The sequence below is a fragment of the Micropterus salmoides genome, unplaced genomic scaffold (genome assembly GCF_014851395.1).
Source record: "Micropterus salmoides isolate LMB-PRFRI ecotype aquatic unplaced genomic scaffold, ASM1485139v1 Ms_hic_scaffold_12, whole genome shotgun sequence".
NCBI lineage: Eukaryota > Metazoa > Chordata > Actinopteri > Centrarchiformes > Centrarchidae > Micropterus > Micropterus salmoides.
Window position 1 is genome coordinate 24,357,401 of NW_024040263.1, and position 18,030 is coordinate 24,375,430.

Genomic DNA, 18,030 nt, shown 5'->3' on the forward strand with positions numbered 1-18,030 from the left:
GCCAAATGAGAAAATGTAATTAAACTCAAAAACTATTACATGGCTAAAAAGGTACAACAGGTTAAGCTAGAGTATTGTCAAGTCTATAAATCAAGTGTGTTAAAGCAAGGGCCGGTACAATGGAATTGCAGACGATCAAAACACACAACTTAAAATGAGGAACACTTTATTGTCTCACAAATATAGCATCTTTTTTTGCAAAATACAATGAAAACCAAGGAGTCTTCACATCCAGTTTCAGCACTGGAGGAGTTTTAGGAATGCTGAACTCTAGCTTATCATGGCTAGTCTGGCCTTTTATAACTTCTAACAAAGGATGGCATTATTAATAATACTTGATCTTCCTGAGACAAAGTAACAGAAACATATTTGGATTTTTCCAATCACTTGAGTAAACAGTAACTTAACATGACACAAACAACTAAAAAAAAACATTCAAAAAATCAGCTTTCCTTCTTATACTGCAGTAGAGAAAGAAGTGACAGTGGCACACTTTCTGCATCGCCTGCAGAAAAGTTGAGATAAAAATGTAAACACAGGTAAATTCAACCACTTCAGTAATCCAAAGTACAGCAGAGTAGCTGACTGCACTACATAGCCTGCAGACCTGAGGATAGGTGACAGCAGAGTTAAAGGTCGACTGAGTTCAGGAAACAATTTAAGTAACCGGAAATAGACATCAACACAAATAAGCTAGGTTAAAAAAGGTACATTTAACAATGCAAGTTTTGAACGTCTGAAAAAGACTACAAAAATAACTTTTACTTTAACACGTAGATCATTTTTGACCTGGATCTTTTCAAATCCCTTCTCAGTAAAAGCTGTGGCAGCACAGAAATAAAAAAATGGCCATTTGTATGCTGCTGTTGTTCTACTGGCATTTGCCACTTTTTAACACCAAGTCACTTGTTTTCCAGTGAAAGATTTCCCTTCCAATGAGTATATATACAGTAACTTACACTTTAGTAGCCAAGTGGCCATTAGATCTAGCCAATGCTCAACATACACATTTAACAGTCATGCTCATCACCTGTAGGCTTCAATGTGTCAGTAAAAACTTTGTGCTGTTGTTGAGAGTTTGTGACCAGCAGAGATACTGATAATGCTGCAGGAGTAGTTTCAAAACACTCTTTGGACTTTACGGTTCATTTTAATCAAAACGTGTTACTGCTGGTATCCACTGTGACTGTCTGGATTAAAACTGACAGCATTTGTTGTGTCAATGAGGTAACTTTTCACTTCTTCTTAAGCCTACAGGGTGTGAGAAAATAAAAATCACTTCATTGTTTTGTTATTTAAACTTTGTCTTACTGTTATTACTTTAGGAGTCAGTTTGCCATATTTGGTTGATATTAGGCTCTAACACAGCTAGCTTAGCTGCTACTTTACTAAAACCTTTGTTGTATAAAATAATATGTTCATGGTGCAAAATGTCCTTTTCAAATGGTAAATACTCAAACTTATTTTCCCCTTCACACACACACACACACACACACACACACGCACGCGCATGCACGTTCCTCTATCCATCTCATTGCCATAATGCATTCCCTAGCGCCTTATCCTTATCTCAACCATAACAACAACATGCCCAACCTTAACCTATTTGTTACCCTCCCCCCTCTCTCACACACACACACCTAAATGCTAATAGCACCATACACTTGAAAGTTTAACTCATCCTCATCATGGAACAGAAAGGTTAATTCCTCATTGGCATTGACCACTTCACCACCCTCTATGCATGTATAAAGTACCCTGGATTATGCTGCTTTTTTCTTCCTCCTTCCTTTGCCATAGCCTCGTCCAAACCAGCCACCCTGCACAGCTACGGCTACATCTGTCGGCTCCTCAGGGTGAGTTAAGCAGTCCTCCTGCCCATTATGGGGAGCTATGATCTCACGAGTACAGCTGTCAACCTCTTCTGGCTGCAGTTGTGTGGCTAGACTGAAGATGGGGTCCTCAGCCCTGATGAGACAAAATGAAGAATAACTGACCTTGGATACTCAATTTTTCTATTTTCTTTTGGGGATTTGGGATTTGAGTGTAAAAACGCCATGTGGTCTTTACCTGTCATACACAGGAATCTGAATGCTCAGCTCCTCCATGAGAAGGCTCATGACATCATCACACTTGCCATGAATTTTCAGCTCAGCGAGATCATCTTTTGGTGTCCACTATACCAGAAACACAGCCACATAAACAGCCACTGAGCAGCCAGAACTTAATTTGCATCTTATTCAAATTAATTTGCATGTCAGAACTAAGTGTACCTGGAGGTTGACAATATAGAGTTTGGGCCTTTTGCCTGCGGGTCTGTTCATGCACCACAGACAGGCGTATTTCTTTAGTACCTAGAAGAGGGTGAAGATGTTACAAGTAAATAAACCATCAGATACAAATCACATAAAAAACATAAACATGCAAGTCAATGAAAGTGTTTACATGATACTCAGATTAAGGTGAGACACACAGTCAAACAGGCTTTCCCCCCAAATTTAGTCCTATCACAATTAAACTTTACAAGCTGATTGTATACATGAATAGAAGCTTTTTAAATTACAATTTTTTTTTTCTGTATTAAATGTGTTAATATGCAAATTAGGTATTTTCTCATTAAATATGCACTATTTTGCCATTTCCAGAACATTGATAAGTCTCAGATGTTTTTTGGGGGTTTTTATTGTGAAAATATACAGAATGGCCAGACATTTACATAACAGTTTATCAAAATGTTGTATTTTCATGGATTTATGGAAAATATACCGTATGTGTGAAGGACCCTTTTTTCCACAATTTTACAGATAAATGCCACATAAAATGTGAACGATAAAACATTTTTTTAAGGCTTAAGAAACGGTGTGTAAAATTATGATGCTCCAACTGCTTTCAAGGGCCACGAATATGACTTGGCGCACAGGAAACATGTTTATATATAGTATTCAAGATTGTTTTCTACATTTTATCAAAGTATGGAAATAATAGTTGCAAAATAACTTGAAATCTGAAAATTATCATTTTGGACTGTGGTGTCTCACCGTAACAAGACTGAAATGTAACAAAGATTTGAAATTACCAAACGCAGTTAAGTTAGTTTTGATTACTTTTTATTATATACAATATTTATAGTGTATTACTATGAGGATTATTCATTGGGCTATGGTCTGTAGCATATGAACAGAATATGAGTGAATCAGTCCATGTAAACAGCTAAATTAAAAGGACTGTCTTATTTAGAATAAAGTCAACATTGTGATTATTACAACCCATAAACTTAATTGTACAATCTATGTTAGATTTTACTGAACCACATTAAATTTATGGACCGACTGTGGTTTATAAAACCTACCTTCAAACTGGAGCCTAAGCAGAGGATAACATCTGCCATCTTGGCAGCCTCCGCAGCTCCCTTCCAGTTAAGAGGTTGCTCCAGAGTCCCACGTTCCCCAAAATGCACTATAGTGTCCCTGAGTTCGCCACCACACTGGTTGCACCTGCGGCCTGTCCCATGCCGGTGCAGCGACGTCCGCTCCGTCACGTCAAATAAACGCACATACTCAATGACCGGGGAACAGGAGGTACACACCTGGGGATAGGATAAAAACAGCCAGGTTAAGTTACTGTCTTTGGAAAACAAGTCCATAAACAATCACAGAAGTTTCTTGGCAAGTTCAGACATAGTTTTCAACCAACAGCACTTCAGAGACTCGACGCTCCTGAAAGCTGCTCTGCTTGCACAGCTCACTGTAGCACATTGTCATACCATTGATTAAAACTGCTGGCTGCAATTCATTTGTTACGTGCACTGTGCAATTCACTTGCTGTGTAGTTTTTTTTTCTGAGCATGGGATGTTTATGAAAGTTGGTGTACCCACAGTAAGCAAAAGATCAGAAATGGATCAGATTTTTTTTAGCAGATACTGATCCATCAAAAAAATTTTTTTGCTGAGATGCTGCTTTTTGAGGCAACACAAAATTCTGTTGAAAAACATCAGAGGGCTGAGAAAGCTGAGGACAACAGCTGTGTGTGTGAGTTAGTGACTGAAATGATAAAAGACAGAGGATGAGTGTGAGTCTCACCTCAATAAACATGTTTCCATGCAGCTCAGACAGGGCATGTCTGGGTAAACCACTGCGCAAGTGAAGTCCATCACAATTTTGAGAAACAACATGCTTCACCTTTATAGACAAACACACAGAATATGTTAATACCACTGTGTGTAAATACCAATAGAACATCTACCGGTTTAAGATATTTATCGCACTCTCATACCAGCTTTTCCTTATGAAGCATCCTAATGCACATGTGCGTGAGGGTCGGCTCAGCTTTACTCAGGTCAGACGAACTGTAAAGAGAAACAAGATAGGAAATATCAGTTGGAGTTGAACTCACTTAAAAAAATGCAACTAATATCACATCAGGGCAAAGACTACATCTCACCTGACTGTCCGTCCCTTCTGTAGCTGTGTCCACACCCCATTAGGGCCCCTGTAGTCTGGTATAGAAGCTGCCTGAAAGGAAAAACATGGTCAGTCCGGTGGAAGTTTAAAAAGGAAAAGCAAACTGAAGATGCAGAGTTTAGCGTACCGTACTAATACCGGCTCCCGTGTAAACCACAAGGTGTTTCGCCTGTTTGACTGCCATAGCGAGCTGCCTGACTTTACTTTTCAGCTCATCAGCATCATCAAATACCTGCAGATAGTACAGGAAAAATAAGATGCTTCAGGATTACGACCACACACTTCTGTTGCATCAAACAGTAACCACAGCAGGATTTTATCAGTCACTCATTCACTGTCCTTGCTCACAGCAAATGTGTCAACAACAGGATTAATCCTCTGGAGACCATAAATAATATATGCCTCTAGTTTTTTTTTATAAGGTTTTAAATTCATTGAAATAAACTAAAACTCAAAGTGAATGTTGTCTGTTCTGAGGGAATAATTAGTGACTTCAGAGATGTTACAGGTCACTGGGGGGTCCATAGTTAATTCTTGCCTCAAGGAGTCCAAGCAGGTAAATCATGCCTCTAACATATACTCATACTGTGTGGTGTAAAAACATCTGGTCAGAGGTGAAAGCGGTCACTATGTATATTTACACACCTAATGTATTCTTCTCTACTACATCCATCCATCCATCAACCGCTTATCCTTCGTACAGGGTCATGGGTCTCTGTTACATTTTAGAGTCAAATATTGGACTGTTTACTCCACTAAATTCATCTGACAGCTAAAAGTCTTTACATAAAACATCTGAGCACACATCAGAAGCAAAATGAAATCAATATGGCCTGTTACAACATTGACAATATGCATACATGCAGTAATAATCAAACAGTAATAACAGACTAATACAATACACTTGCTCATCTACTTTATAAAAATCTTGAATGCAGGACTTTTTACTAGTAGAGTACATTTTACATTGTGGTATTTTTTACTATTGAAATTAACTTTTGCATAGGGGTAGCAGGACTTTATAGTCTAATGATAAATACTCAGGAGTTTCACATAATCTCTAATAGGTACTATTAGACAGCTGAAAACCGCCCTAACCATTTAATAGCAAACAAACACTGAGCCTGACAGCCTCACCTCCTCCTGCTTCCTCTTGAGCACATTTCTGCGGACTTGTCTCTTACAGAGCTCCTCCACAGTTTCTCTATGCAACAACAACACAGCGGCCTCCTCCTCTGACCGCTCAGCCTCCGGTTTCTTCAGGACTCTTCCAACCTTCAGTTAACAGCAGAAAAACAAAAAAACACCCTGGTCACTCACCGGCTCAGAGACACTGCTACTTTAGCTAGCTTGGTTCCTAGCTGGAGAAACAGGCTCCAAATGTGCTGCTGCCTCGTCTCACCAGTTTGAAGATCTTCCTCTCGCTTTCTCGTTGCAGTATTTTGGACTTTTCCAACGCTTTCCTCTCTGCCCGTAAAGAAATGCCGGCGTCTGCCTCCTCTGTCATCCTGTTTTAAATCACCTGAGAAGTAGCTATCTATTCAAAAACACCAGCTGAGCTCAGAGCGTCAGTGATAAACGACAACCACAGGAAGTTGTCCGTGTAAACATGAGTGCCAGCAGCGCCCCCTGCTGCTGGGAGTGTGTAAATGTTTTTAATCGGGCTCAGCTTCCACAAACTCCGGAGCAACTTGCAATGTTAAGAAACATTTATTACCAACCACATACAAATAAATAAAATATTAAACAGGTCCAAATACCCTATAAGAATATAAAATTGCAAAGGTTTACATGTGTTTGGCGTAAAAATATTTAAGGCAACACTTGGGAGTTTTAGTGGTAACTCTATGATCTGGAGCAGGATATTGACATTTCAGTTACACACTGTCCTACAAATACAAATACTAACAGAGTTCAGTATGTGTTAATACATCTGGGGATGGTCTGTTTTTGGTGGCAACAAACTATGCACATCGATTTAAAGGAAATGAATAATTCAATCAAGTCCATCCTACAAGGCAGAGAGATTTAACATGAAAAGCATGGACAGGCAAAACCAGTTGAACTATCAGTGAAGACATCTGACATACCATAGCCGCATAAGCACAGGTGTAATAACTTTAATCATGGCTGCATTCCAGGTAGGTGTTTTGGTTCCCGGGTCCTCATTCTGTAAATGCTGGACACACGCTTTGTCACAATGTCTGCTGGGAGTAGACATCTTTCAGGCACAGTGCACAGAGCTTTAAAAGGTTCAGCTAAAAGATGAAAAAGTTTTTGCTAATTGAACATTTTCCCCCTAACATCTGCAACATTAAAACATCAAAGATGGTGAAAAACACTAAAAGCAGATCCGGTAAAGCATTTCTGTCCGTCACAGAGCAGTCGTAGTGATGTTTCATCCCTGCCTGAGCATCCACTCGACATGAAACTACTCTATGTCTAAGAGTGAAACTGTCATCACTATATTACACCCTGGTTGTAGAGTGCACAAAATTTTACAGCACTCCAGATATGACAAGCAACAAGCACCACTTCATCAAATTTTGATTTGGAAACTCTCAAATGATTAGTTATACAATATCCATTAAATCACTAGAGGCCTTATTAGGAGTCCTCACTGGGGCCAATTAGGAGTGTCAACGGGGTCTAGAAGAGTAAGTGGTCTTGGGAACCCTCTGAGGATTTGCTCTGAACTGTCCTCGTTTGGTTTCCAGAGGCTGCTCGGCGGAGAATCCCGTGTGTCCAGTCCTCGTTACAACTCCCTTGTGTCCTCCTGCTGCCTTTTTCTGGATCCTGGAGGGAAGAGAAGTCATCTTTTAGCCACTGACAAAGGTACTGCTTGTGAAACAAAAGGATTTTCGTAGCCTGTGGTGCAACATTTCAAGAGATCAATCCACTGAAAAAGCTGAGCAGTGCCTTTTTTAGCTATCTGTGAAATTACAGAAACACTTCTGAAAATTGTGTGATCGGAAATTTTATTTACATACTCAGCATCGGCCGATACCCAAAGCCCAGGTACTGTTATCGGTATCAAGACTGAAGAAGTCACATCGGTACATCCCGAGTGTCCAAATACGTCCACACACACACACACACAGAAAAACCTCAGCAATACAGAGTCCTAAAAGAAAATGATCATGTGAAAACTTACATCATTCCTCTCTTTCTCTCCAGTGACTTTTGTGTTGCAGCTGACAGAGAACTCTTTCCTCTGGGATGTCCACTCTAAACAAGGTCAAGCCAAAACATATATGCACAGAACAGATTAGTCTCTGAACTACCCACTAGGTATGTTAAAACTCCCACAACATGTATTCCATGTACTAACAGAAAGGAAATGTCCACTAAATCAGTAAAGAATCAATATTTCAGTTCTTTCTGCCTACTTAACAACATACGTACTGCGCCGAAAAAAACAAAGCAACAATTTTATTATCCACCAGACTCATCATGAAGCAGTGTGACATGTTGGTGCCCTGAAAGGTCTGGAAGGTACAAAAAGCATAATGGTATTTTGAATTTGAATAATTACAACTGGATCCAAACAGCTATAATTAAATAGTGATATTTCTGTGTAATGTTTATTTTTTGAACAGTGCACAATCTCACTGCCCTGCACCTGACTGTCTTTCAAACAGTAAGCATTTACCACTACAGGATTTTCCACACATGTAATTCCGCTATGGCATTATTTGTAATTGTTTTGTCAGCTCACACAGAGCTCCTGAAAAGGTTACCTGGCGTCTGAGCTCTCTCTCCCTGGCCAGCTCTCTGTCCCAGCTGATCAGCTGCATCCTCTCTCCAGCTGACAGGCTGAAGAATATGTCGTTGACCTCGTAACGTGCAGCGCGCAGCTGGAGGAGGAAACGATTACAGAGCAGACGATGGCTCGAATGACTGCGTGTAATCACAATATCTGTTGTGGTAACTGCTAATGGGGGGAATGATTGCTCAGCTGGCAGTGTGGAGGAGAAGAGGAGAGACATTATCAGATGTTTACAACATGTGTTGGCTTTAATACCTGCAGAGTGACTCTCTCCTGCAACATCAGGTCCTGTCTGCTACAGAACTCTCCTCTGCCAGGGCTCTGCTGCTGGAGGCCCTGCAGGAACTGCTGTGTGTCCTAGATGTGTCCAAGCACACACAGACACACAGCTGTAATCAATACCACAAACTTTTTTGTTCATTTTATGAAAATAGACAGAGTGCTGCTAGAAGTAGACGTGACAATGCTGTTTCTACTCACCCTGATGGTGCGCACCAGCTGCGCCACTCTCTCAGTCTTCAGCAGCCTGCGAGTTAGAAAACCTTTCACGGCTGCTAACAGCAGGGGGCGGTAGCGCTCTGAGAGTGGGCTGGAGGGCTGAGGAAGAAGAGGAAGAGGGGAGGAAAGAGTGATGAGAGGGGTGAATAATGAGGACCAGAGGGGAAGAGAGAGGAGAATGCTAATTCCATCAATGACAACCAATTAATTTCCCACGCAGATTCTCAAGGTCATTTGGTTGGCATCTGTTTAGCGCATCAACGCAAGTGGACTCACAGCTCATCATCATAATAGGGAATAATAAGCAGAATAATAAGCAGCTGACACGCTGTCACTCACTTGTTGATTCCTAAGCTGTTGCATTAAAGAGGCATGTTTGTTGTTACAACTGTAGTCTAGCTGAAGCTGAGCTGCTGCACACGAATGCATATTAGAGAGCAATAACAGATGATAAGGGTTACTGACTAAGACGTCAAGAAGTATCTGTTTCACCTGAGTGTGTCAGCTAACTGGCGATGAATATAAATCTTGTGGGTACAAGGATAAACAGGACAAGCTTTTCGCATCACTGACATTAGTGAACAAATGTCGTGGCAATACCTGAGCGAGGGTAGGAAAGGTCAACTTGTCCCCAAGACGTGAGCTTGACATGGAGCAAGGGAAGGACACGCTCTGGAGGACACGGTAACGCACTGCCAACGCCTGAGAGAGAGAGACACACAGGAGAAAGATATAAAGTGGAGGCAAGGAATAAGAGCTGAAGTGCGTGCGTGCGTGTGCGTGCGTGTGCGTGTGTGTAGGCATGCGTGCATTTGGGAGTAGGCAAGGTTGGAAAATATTGAATTGGAAAGGACAGCAAATGAGGCAGGAGGAAGAAATTAATTGAGGGTAGAGAGAAAGAGACAGAAGGGGAGAGATGGGGCACAGAGGCAAGAGGGATGAGATGAGAGAGGGAGCAGAGGAGGAGGAGGAGGAGGAGGAGAGGGATGACGGGGATGATGAGACAGGAGAGAGGGAGAAAATTAATACGGCCAGAGAGTAAAAACTACATTGGAGGAGGTATGAGACAAAACAAGGAGAGGGATGCAAGGAGAGGGAAAAATAGAGAAGGAGAAGGGACCATTAGCAGTGGCACTCAGCGGGACGATCTGGCACTTAACCACAGACGCTCATGAATTAAACAAATTATGCTTTCCTTTTCTGTGTCAATTCCCTCTGTCCCCTACTCCCTCTACCAGACAGTCCAGCCAGCTCGCTCTCTCATCACACCACAAATGACGGAAGGACAGAGGGAAGTCTTTTTATTAAACAGCTTATGTTAATTATATTGTTGTTAAGGATACATAAATTAAACAGAGACTGCGATTAATAGGGCAAGGACACTGGCCAAGAACAAATACAGACACACAAGCAGAAGAAACAGGAACTGGTTGCCAGAGAACAGCAGGCGCCCTTGAAGTCTTGTATGTGCACACACACACACACACACACACACACACACACACACACACACTCACTCACACACACACACGACCATGCCAGCTCGCCTCTTAGGGATGTAATGAAACATTTATGGTAGAATCCCTGTGTGTGTTTTTTTTACTGGGGAGAGTCTGAAGGTCTCTTGTAATGAGCAGATGTCTGTAGTCTGCACACGACCCCAGTCTCCAGAAGCACACTCTAACAGGTAGGGTGACAACGTGTGTGTGTGTGTGTGCGCGCGCGCGCACGCCCACATATGGAATAGTGCCAGAGCCTTTCAAAGGTCTGCTTCTACTTTCAAAAGAACATTTAGGGTCGGTGTTATATCACTGCTTAGTGAATTGGTTAGAAACTCTCAAAGAATCTCTCATTTGAAAAAAGATGGGAGCGTTAATTCTTAATTTCTCATAGGTGACTTTGGGTGGAGTCAAGTCCTTGGTAGAGTGAATTATGGTTGCTGTACAGGAACTGCGTAGTGCTAGATCTGTACAGCAATGTGTGATGCAATGTAATGCAAGAACAGAGCCAATGGGACAGAGCAAACATCAGTATGACTGAACCATATGTCTGGTAGTTTTATTGTTTTAGAAACATGCCATTTTAGGTTTTCTTTCATTTCTTCTGGTTTCTTTATTGCAACTCTGATACTTAAGGAAAGAGACATACATGTCAAGTCAAGAGAAAAGTGAAGGGTACAGCTGGCAATATTCTATATTTCTACAAATTCCATGGTTGACATTTAAGACCTTTTTAATACCAAATAAAACACTATATAATACCTTTTACACAATCATACCGGTAGAGACAATATGGCCTACAATTAATTAAGTACATGAATTTATTGACATCTATAATCACATATTTGTCTGTATTTCCAAGCTGAATAGAGCAATAATTCCTAGTAACATTATTCATCAAATAAGGTGCCCTGGACACAGGTATGCAAACAAACAATTATGTTATTTAAAAAAACAAAAAGGTTTTTGCTAAAATCAAAACTTCCCCATTATGAGTCAATAAGCTTCCTAGCTACTGCGGCTAGCAGTAGCAACAGAGTTTGCTACAGGTCTGATGGCGCAGACTATAACAATCAGCCTCCTGCAGCACAATCCACTGTTGCACCAGTCCCATTGAAGCATACTGCGGTATAACATCCACCGAGAGCCCCAGACCCAATAAAAATCCATAACTCATTTTACTGTCAATGGCAAGCAAGAAAAACCTTTGTAAATTAAATTTAAGACTTAATACCCTATAAAGGCCTTTTTTTTTTTTTAAGTGAATGAAATTCAATGCTTTTTAATACTTTTCAAGACCTGCAGATACGCCTGATTGTCAGCCACAGATTTGGAGCGTTAGTAAGCATTTTTGGCACTAAGACTGTATGTGTGGGATGAACTAGTTTTTGGACAAGAATTCTAAGTCTGTGGCTGTGTGAAGTCTGTAGAGAGGCGAAGTCCATCTCCTTATCATGGACCTCCATGGGACTTTATTTCAGAAAAATATGTACGGTAGTCAACGTTGAGAGACAAACAATTTTTTGATCCTGTTTGAGTTGTGCCATGAATTGCACATATGATGTTTCTCAATTTAAAAGATCATTCTGCAAATCACAGTGTGTCATAAAACTGTTATAAAGTATAAGACTGTGAAAATACATATGTAGCAATATAAGCTACATATGTAGCTCTATCAGGCTTTTGCTAAACAGGCAATACTTGTTAGGAGGGTCAGTGGTTTTGGTCTTTTCATGGTATTTGATAACAGTATAAATAATCAGCAGACTTATCCTTTAACAATCAAACGTGAAAATGCAAGTGAAACAAAATGTATTATCTTTGTAAGTTACAGAATTAAAATGTTTCTGTATGTTGGCTTTGTGACAAAAGGGCGACATGTTTGATATCATATTGTAATGTCCTTCTGTAATACCGTCTTGTAAGCTGTTCTGAGTTCAGTAAATGCCTAAAACGTACAAAATTAATTTTCACATAGCCTGAAGAGGTTAAGATTACACTAAAATGCAGCAATAGACACCTGTCACCTATTGTTTGGCTTCACATATCTAAATTTAAATATTTGGTTTTTGCTTAGTGTCAGATCTATGATCTTGAAAACATCTAATCTGTCACCCAGTAATACCAATAATCCGTCCCCACTGTCTCACCTGCAGCAGTTCTTCCTGTTGTCTCCTGTGCTCTTCCTGCAGCGCTCTGACCTGAGCGGCGTGGGCTTGTTTCAGTTGTTCCTGCTTGTCTTTCTGACTGCCATGGCCTTCGTACCGCTGCACCACAGCTAAAGGTAGTAAATATGACATTATGTGGTCACACAATTTATGAATAAAAACTGTTGGCAAGACAGCATCTGGAGTAATTCAGCAGAAGCTCCCACCGCTAGGTTCATAACCATGTGTCATGGAGGGCGAGGAGTATGCTGGGTTCTGTTTCAACAGCACAGCTGATCTGGTTTTTGGCTCCCAACCTGAATCCAAGCCCTCCACTATTTGTATTTGATAATACAAAGTCTGAGCGGGTTTAGTTTCTATTCATTTATTTATTTGAAATTTTCACGTGTTTTTATCTAAAGTAGGCTTAAAACAGACACACAGATTAACTTAATGCTCCCAATAGGCTGTAGATCTAATTTAAAAATTCATGATCAGTACTGATCCTGAGGACCAGCTAAAGGCATTCACGCTGTTCATAATATTCATTTTCACTTTCTAAATCTCCATGCACCTCAACAGCAACACGATTTTGAACATGCATACTTTGGCTCATATTTGACATCCCTGTCCCACTGTCGTCCTGGTCTTACCTCGAGGAGTGCTTGAGTTGGGTCTTATTGCAGAGCCCGCCCCTCTGCTGTCCTGTGTCTCCTCTGCCACGTGCATGAGCAGTCTCCGTTTGACCTTGGAGACCCCACCCTGACCTTCAATCCCACTCTCTGGGGTCAGATGTTGCTCCTGAACGAGACGATCTTTTGAGCCCGAGTCGGACCCTGACCCTCCGAGGACCCACAGGCCGGACGGTGCGTCCACATCGTACGACTGGTTGAGAGATGCCGAGTGGGGAGAGTTGTGACCTTCTGCAGCTGTCTCATTTCTCCTTTCCGCTGGGTGGTTACTGGTATCCGAAAGCACCGAGACGTTCCGTGGAGCCGTGTTTTCTGATGGAACATTTCTGAATACGTCGGGAATCCGAAGCCGCTGTGCTACGGAGAGAATACACTTAGCTGGGGGCTCCTGCTTTCTACAGCCGCCCTGCTGTCCATAAATCTTTGGAAATCCTTCTTTACATGTCCCTTTTTCCTTTCCTCTCTCTGTAGCTAGGGTTTTGACTAGCTTGAGCTCGCTTAAGTTAACTGCCTCAGTGTTTTTCACCTGCGCTGTGAGAGTAGCATCGTCTTTGCCACTGATGCTTGGTTCAGGTCCTGTTTCTTTATGCACGCTTGTGAATTTGTCTAATGTTTGTCTTCTCGGACACTCCTTGTACCTTTGGTCTTGCTCTGCATCATTGCCATCGTCACCATCTCTCAGTTGGTCCTCCCAATAGTCACAATCACTTTGACAAAGCTGCACATGTTGTTCATTTCTAATTTGCTTGATGCTTTCAAAGCTGAACTCACTTTGTGTGTTGCTGTGATTTTCCAGGTTTTCTGTCAGTTTGGACTCCAAATCCGAGATCAGTACTTTCAGACTGGACAGGTTGTACTCCAGCTGGTCTATGTGCTGGGAATTCTTGGCTGAAACACGTGTTACATCATCTTCAACCATGAGATCCAGAGTGGAAGGGACTTCTGTGGGACTGTTTTTATGTCCCAGGTTAACTTGTTCAACCTTGTGGTCTTCAATCAAACCAGCGTTGACTTTTGAGATCTCGGCTCCACTAACAGCATCTTGCATATTGCCTTTGCTTTTGCAGTGAACAGGACTCCTGCAGAAATTAGGGGCTGGGATAATGTGATATTTACTCCCTACTCCTTTATAAAGAGCTGTGGGACAGGTGTTCAAGTAAAAGGCTTCCTGAACAGGCGAAGTTTCTGTCGACATGGGCTGTTGCTGGGGGACGGCACAGATTTGTTTAGGCTCCATTGTGACCTCTTGTGAAATGTTCAGCTTATTATTTTTGAAGATTGTTTTTTTCTCAACACTAGTCATTTCTTTTGCATTTCCTTCCCTTGTTAAATGTGTGCTTTCGGATATAAAGTTCACCTTTCCCCCAAAACACTCATTCTCAATCATCCTCTCATTTTCCCAGGATTTCTTTGGTGACGATTCCCCTGACGGGATAACAGTGCCTCTCCTCTCTTTAGTTTTCTTCCCCTCTGCAGTCACAGTACCCTTGTAATGGAACTCATCGTTCTCCTTATCAGAGAGGCTATCCTCCTCCGCCCTTGCTTTTGGCTGTTCTTGGGTCCTCTCCTGGATTTTAGTGTTTTTGGCTTGGTTCCTAAGCATCCGCTGGCGCCGCCGATACTCCTGAGATTTCTTCAGCAAGGCCTGGAGGCTCAGACGATAAGGCTCCTCAGATGGCTTTGCTTTGTCTACTGCTGGTTCTGTTACTGTGGGGTCGAGCTGAGTGTGCAGTTCTGTTGTTGGACAGTGATGAGTGCTTAATGTCTGTGATGAAGATAATTGGTCTGAAAAGCCACTGTTTTCTGACGAAGAGACTGGCCCCTCAATTCTGTCAAAAATACGATCTCTTTCAACGTCCAGTACTGTAGTAAAGGGAAGGTTATCTTCACCATCTGTGCTGTCCACATGACTGCTTTCAGATTTCTCTACTGGCAAATGGTCACATATGACTGAATCCTCCTGGACTGAGGAATAACACATGTCTTTTACTACTTTAAAGTCATTACAAAAGGACGATTCCGATCCACTTCTTTCTAATTCCTCTCCATCGATGGGAGGGTGGCTAATAATATCTGGCATCTTGGCGATTGTGTTTGAGGTGCTGTGAAGGAAAAAGCCACCCACATTAAAAGCTCTCTCTAAGGAGCCAAAGCTATGGCTCTCCCTCCCCACATCAATCCTTCCAGAGACACTGGTGGTGTTTTCAACATTTTCGTAGGTCACGTAACCTGAGGACTGGTGGCTCGCACCATTAAGAGAACTTGGCTGTGATCCCTGTTGGCTGTAACGCTGGTCAACAAGGGATTCTTCCAGGTAACTTTGCTGAGGTGTCACATTAGAGGAGAAAAAGGCCTCATATGTTGTTAATGTCAGCGGAGGAAGAGAAACAGCATCCTTTTCTTTCCTTTTAGGTGGTGGTGAGAGAGAAAGACTACCCCTTGTTCCTACGACCCAATTGCTCTGCAACACGGACCCACCGCTGGTGTTATGGGAATGTGAGGATTTTGTGTTAATCTCTGACTCTTGCAGCAACTCCTCCAGTGTTGGCGTCTTCCTGAGCTGCAATTCATAAGAGGAAACAATAACAAATATTGAGGGAGCAGAGAAAAGGAAAGTGGGACATGAAAAAACATTATGAAAGAAGACAATATCAGATGATGACTCTAATGATTCTTAATAACTAGTGTATGTGATTATAGGCCAGGACTAAGCAGTTATTATAAGCAGTAGTGTATAAATACAACTAAAGGAACATATTAGGCTTGACAAGAGGATAGCTCAAAAGCCAGGACTTATATTACCTGAACACTGTGTAGGATGGTTTGCACGTAGGCCATTCTTGCATCAACCTTCATTTTTCGGTAGACAGCAGCTTTCTGTGCTGCTTCTCTGTGTCGCTGCATCTCCTCTCTCTGTTCCGCTGAGAGCTGTTTTTATCATCACAGAGTAGACATGGAGAGGCATGCATTTAAAACAGGGCTGGCACTAATCACTGTTTAATTATTGATTATTCTGTTCTTTATGTTTTTAATTAACCGATTACTAGTTGATCTAGAAACTAGAAACAGTGAAAAACGTCCCACACAATTTCCCAGAAACACCAGGTGACTTCTTAAACTTGGTTGTTCTGTCAGTCAAAAACTTCAAATAACGTTATACTAAACATTAAATGATGCAGATCAGTGCAGAGTAGCAAACCTAACGTCTGACGAATCTGTGGCATTTCTGTTTGATAACATCTATAAAGTAGTTCATTATCAAACTATTGTTTTAATAGCTCTAACAAGTTACTCCACAAAGCTACCAGCTACACCGTGACAACAACTAACTTATCTGCAGATAAACTGTACAACCTTCAATATTGTGTTGTTAGCTAAGATTAGACACCTAAATCATGATGACCTCAACAGAAATATAATTAAACTGAGCTCATACCAGGGGGGCGAGGATGGGTCGTCCATAGATGCGGATGAGAGAGGACGAAGGTTTGTTGTGCTCCTCCTCAGTCTTCCTCACACGGGAGAGACATTGCTGCACAAACTTTTCGTAGTCCTCCATCCGCTTGCATCAGGACACGGTAAGTTAGGTAGTAGGATTTGTTAGTTTAAGGGCTAACTAACGCTAATATGTTGACGTTATCTTGTTGTGTTTGCTAACGTTAGCGGCTGAGCTGTAAACCAGGCTAGCTAGCTAACGGGTTAGCTGGTCTGTTTAGAGTTGAACACCAAACTGCCGGTGAAGTTTATAGCTATTATTAAAATAAGTAAGCGAAGTAAAAATAGAGCAGCTCTGCAGTGTTACAGAATAAAGGCTAACAAGCTACCAAACCAAACTCTCTACCTGAATGTGTCAATGTTTACATTTTTACCCGCCTCTCCTCGCGGAGCAGCAGACTGACAGTTTGGAAGCTCTCATAACCCGGAGTGGAGTCTCAGGACGGACATGGATTTACAAAAAACACGAATATACCTATTAAAACGCAAGTTTAATTCACACAGATCATATCACAGTAACTAAAGAAAAAAAGCCATTTCCATCTCTGTCAACGATTTTGATGTGAAGCTTGTATTTATAAGGATAGAAATGTTACGGAGCTCCAGGTTTTACCTGATCCAGGCCTGGTTGAGACGAAGGGAGCTGCTGATAACTTGATGCTGCCACCTACAGACCTCACTGGCCAAACAAAGACAAACGTGTACCCTTAAAAAGAAGACTGAAGAGAAATTAGGACAAATTGTGCAGTCCCTTTCATCCTGTTGGTACTCCAGCATGTAATGTAAAAATAATTAATCATGTGTAATTCCATGTTTTCTTTATCTTCAACCATTATTTATGTATTGTTTTTTGGTATTTGGAGATTTATTGGCTCCTGACCTTATGGGCACAGTGTCCACTACTTCAAATCCACATAATCATGTGGTAAGCTTAGGTCATTTCAAATTAAATCTAGGACTTTCCATTTGAAACAAGAGCTTGCAGTAAAGGTTTTAGACTCAAGCTGCCATACATCACATTAATAAAGGATAGGCTATCTTCTCCTATATGAACACTAGTGTGCTTAAAATGAGTCAGTGCATCCCTGTAGACCTTTTTCACAGCAGTTGTTTTTTTAAGTTGCCGCAGCAGAAAAAGCACAGGTGAAACCAATAACATTAATGATAGCTCTGCTCCAGCAAAATACTGCAATGCAGCAATTAACATTATAATAATGTTATTAATTACACCTGTGTTTGACACAAGTCAAAAATGTCTGCTGTGGAAAATGTCTATATGGTGTCTTTCTTCTCAATAGTCACACATACTGTATTTACAAAGATTGACAGACATGTAGTGCATATCAAAAACAAATATATCCAATTTAAACATGTTCTGTCTATTCAGTAATATATTGGCTTTAATTTCTAGCATGTTTAATATTTAATATTTCATGTTTGGCTCAGCACCCTGTTAATAACAAAAAACA

General features: G+C 41.3%; 2 protein-coding genes across 3 annotated transcripts; both read right to left on the reverse strand.

Moving 5' to 3' along the window:
• Nucleotides 1–149: 149 nt before the first annotated feature.
• Nucleotides 150–6,044, reverse strand: sirt7 (sirtuin 7). Of its 2 annotated transcripts, XM_038714134.1 has the most exons (11): nt 5,864–6,044; nt 5,599–5,736; nt 4,589–4,693; nt 4,442–4,512; nt 4,274–4,346; nt 4,081–4,179; nt 3,350–3,586; nt 2,274–2,354; nt 2,071–2,177; nt 1,758–1,968; nt 150–505 (listed from the first exon to the last, which is right to left on the reverse strand). In XM_038714134.1, the coding sequence occupies exons 1-10, from the start codon at nt 5,966–5,968 to the stop codon at nt 1,764–1,766; spliced, it is 1,221 nt and encodes a 406-aa protein (XP_038570062.1). In that variant the 5' UTR covers nt 5,969–6,044; the 3' UTR covers nt 150–505; nt 1,758–1,763. The 2 variants fall into 2 exon arrangements, with proteins under 2 accessions (XP_038570062.1, XP_038570061.1); XM_038714133.1 differs by having other exon boundaries at nt 150–1,968.
• Nucleotides 6,045–6,155: 111 nt separating this feature from the next.
• Nucleotides 6,156–17,619, reverse strand: si:ch73-100l22.3. Its single transcript, XM_038714129.1, has 10 exons — nt 16,503–17,619; nt 15,869–15,994; nt 13,028–15,626; nt 12,378–12,505; nt 9,329–9,430; nt 8,711–8,827; nt 8,486–8,587; nt 8,202–8,318; nt 7,616–7,689; nt 6,156–7,257 (listed from the first exon to the last, which is right to left on the reverse strand). Exons 1-10 carry the CDS (start codon nt 16,623–16,625, stop codon nt 7,101–7,103), a joined length of 3,645 nt encoding a protein of 1,214 aa, XP_038570057.1. The 5' UTR covers nt 16,626–17,619; the 3' UTR covers nt 6,156–7,100.
• Between the last annotated feature and the right edge of the window lie 411 nt (nt 17,620–18,030).

Bases quoted from the DNA above. Each gene is read 5' to 3' on its own strand.
- sirt7 (XM_038714134.1), bottom strand. From the start codon at position 5,968: ATGACAGAGGAGGCAGACGCCGGCATTTCTTTACGGGCAGAGAGGAAA. The intron at 5,737-5,863 runs GTGAGACGAGGC...TGTTAACTGAAG, and splicing joins AGAGGAAGATCTTCAAACTG to GTTGGAAGAGTCCTGAAGAA. The intron at 1,969-2,070 runs GTAAAGACCACA...TTGTCTCATCAG, and splicing joins CAGATTCCTGTGTATGACAG to GGCTGAGGACCCCATCTTCA.
- si:ch73-100l22.3 (XM_038714129.1), bottom strand. From the start codon at position 16,625: ATGGAGGACTACGAAAAGTTTGTGCAGCAATGTCTCTCCCGTGTGAGG. The intron at 15,995-16,502 runs GTATGAGCTCAG...TGATAAAAACAG, and splicing joins GACCCATCCTCGCCCCCCTG to CTCTCAGCGGAACAGAGAGA. The intron at 9,431-12,377 runs GTGAGACAGTGG...TCTCTCTCTCAG, and splicing joins AACAGGAAGAACTGCTGCAG to GCGTTGGCAGTGCGTTACCG.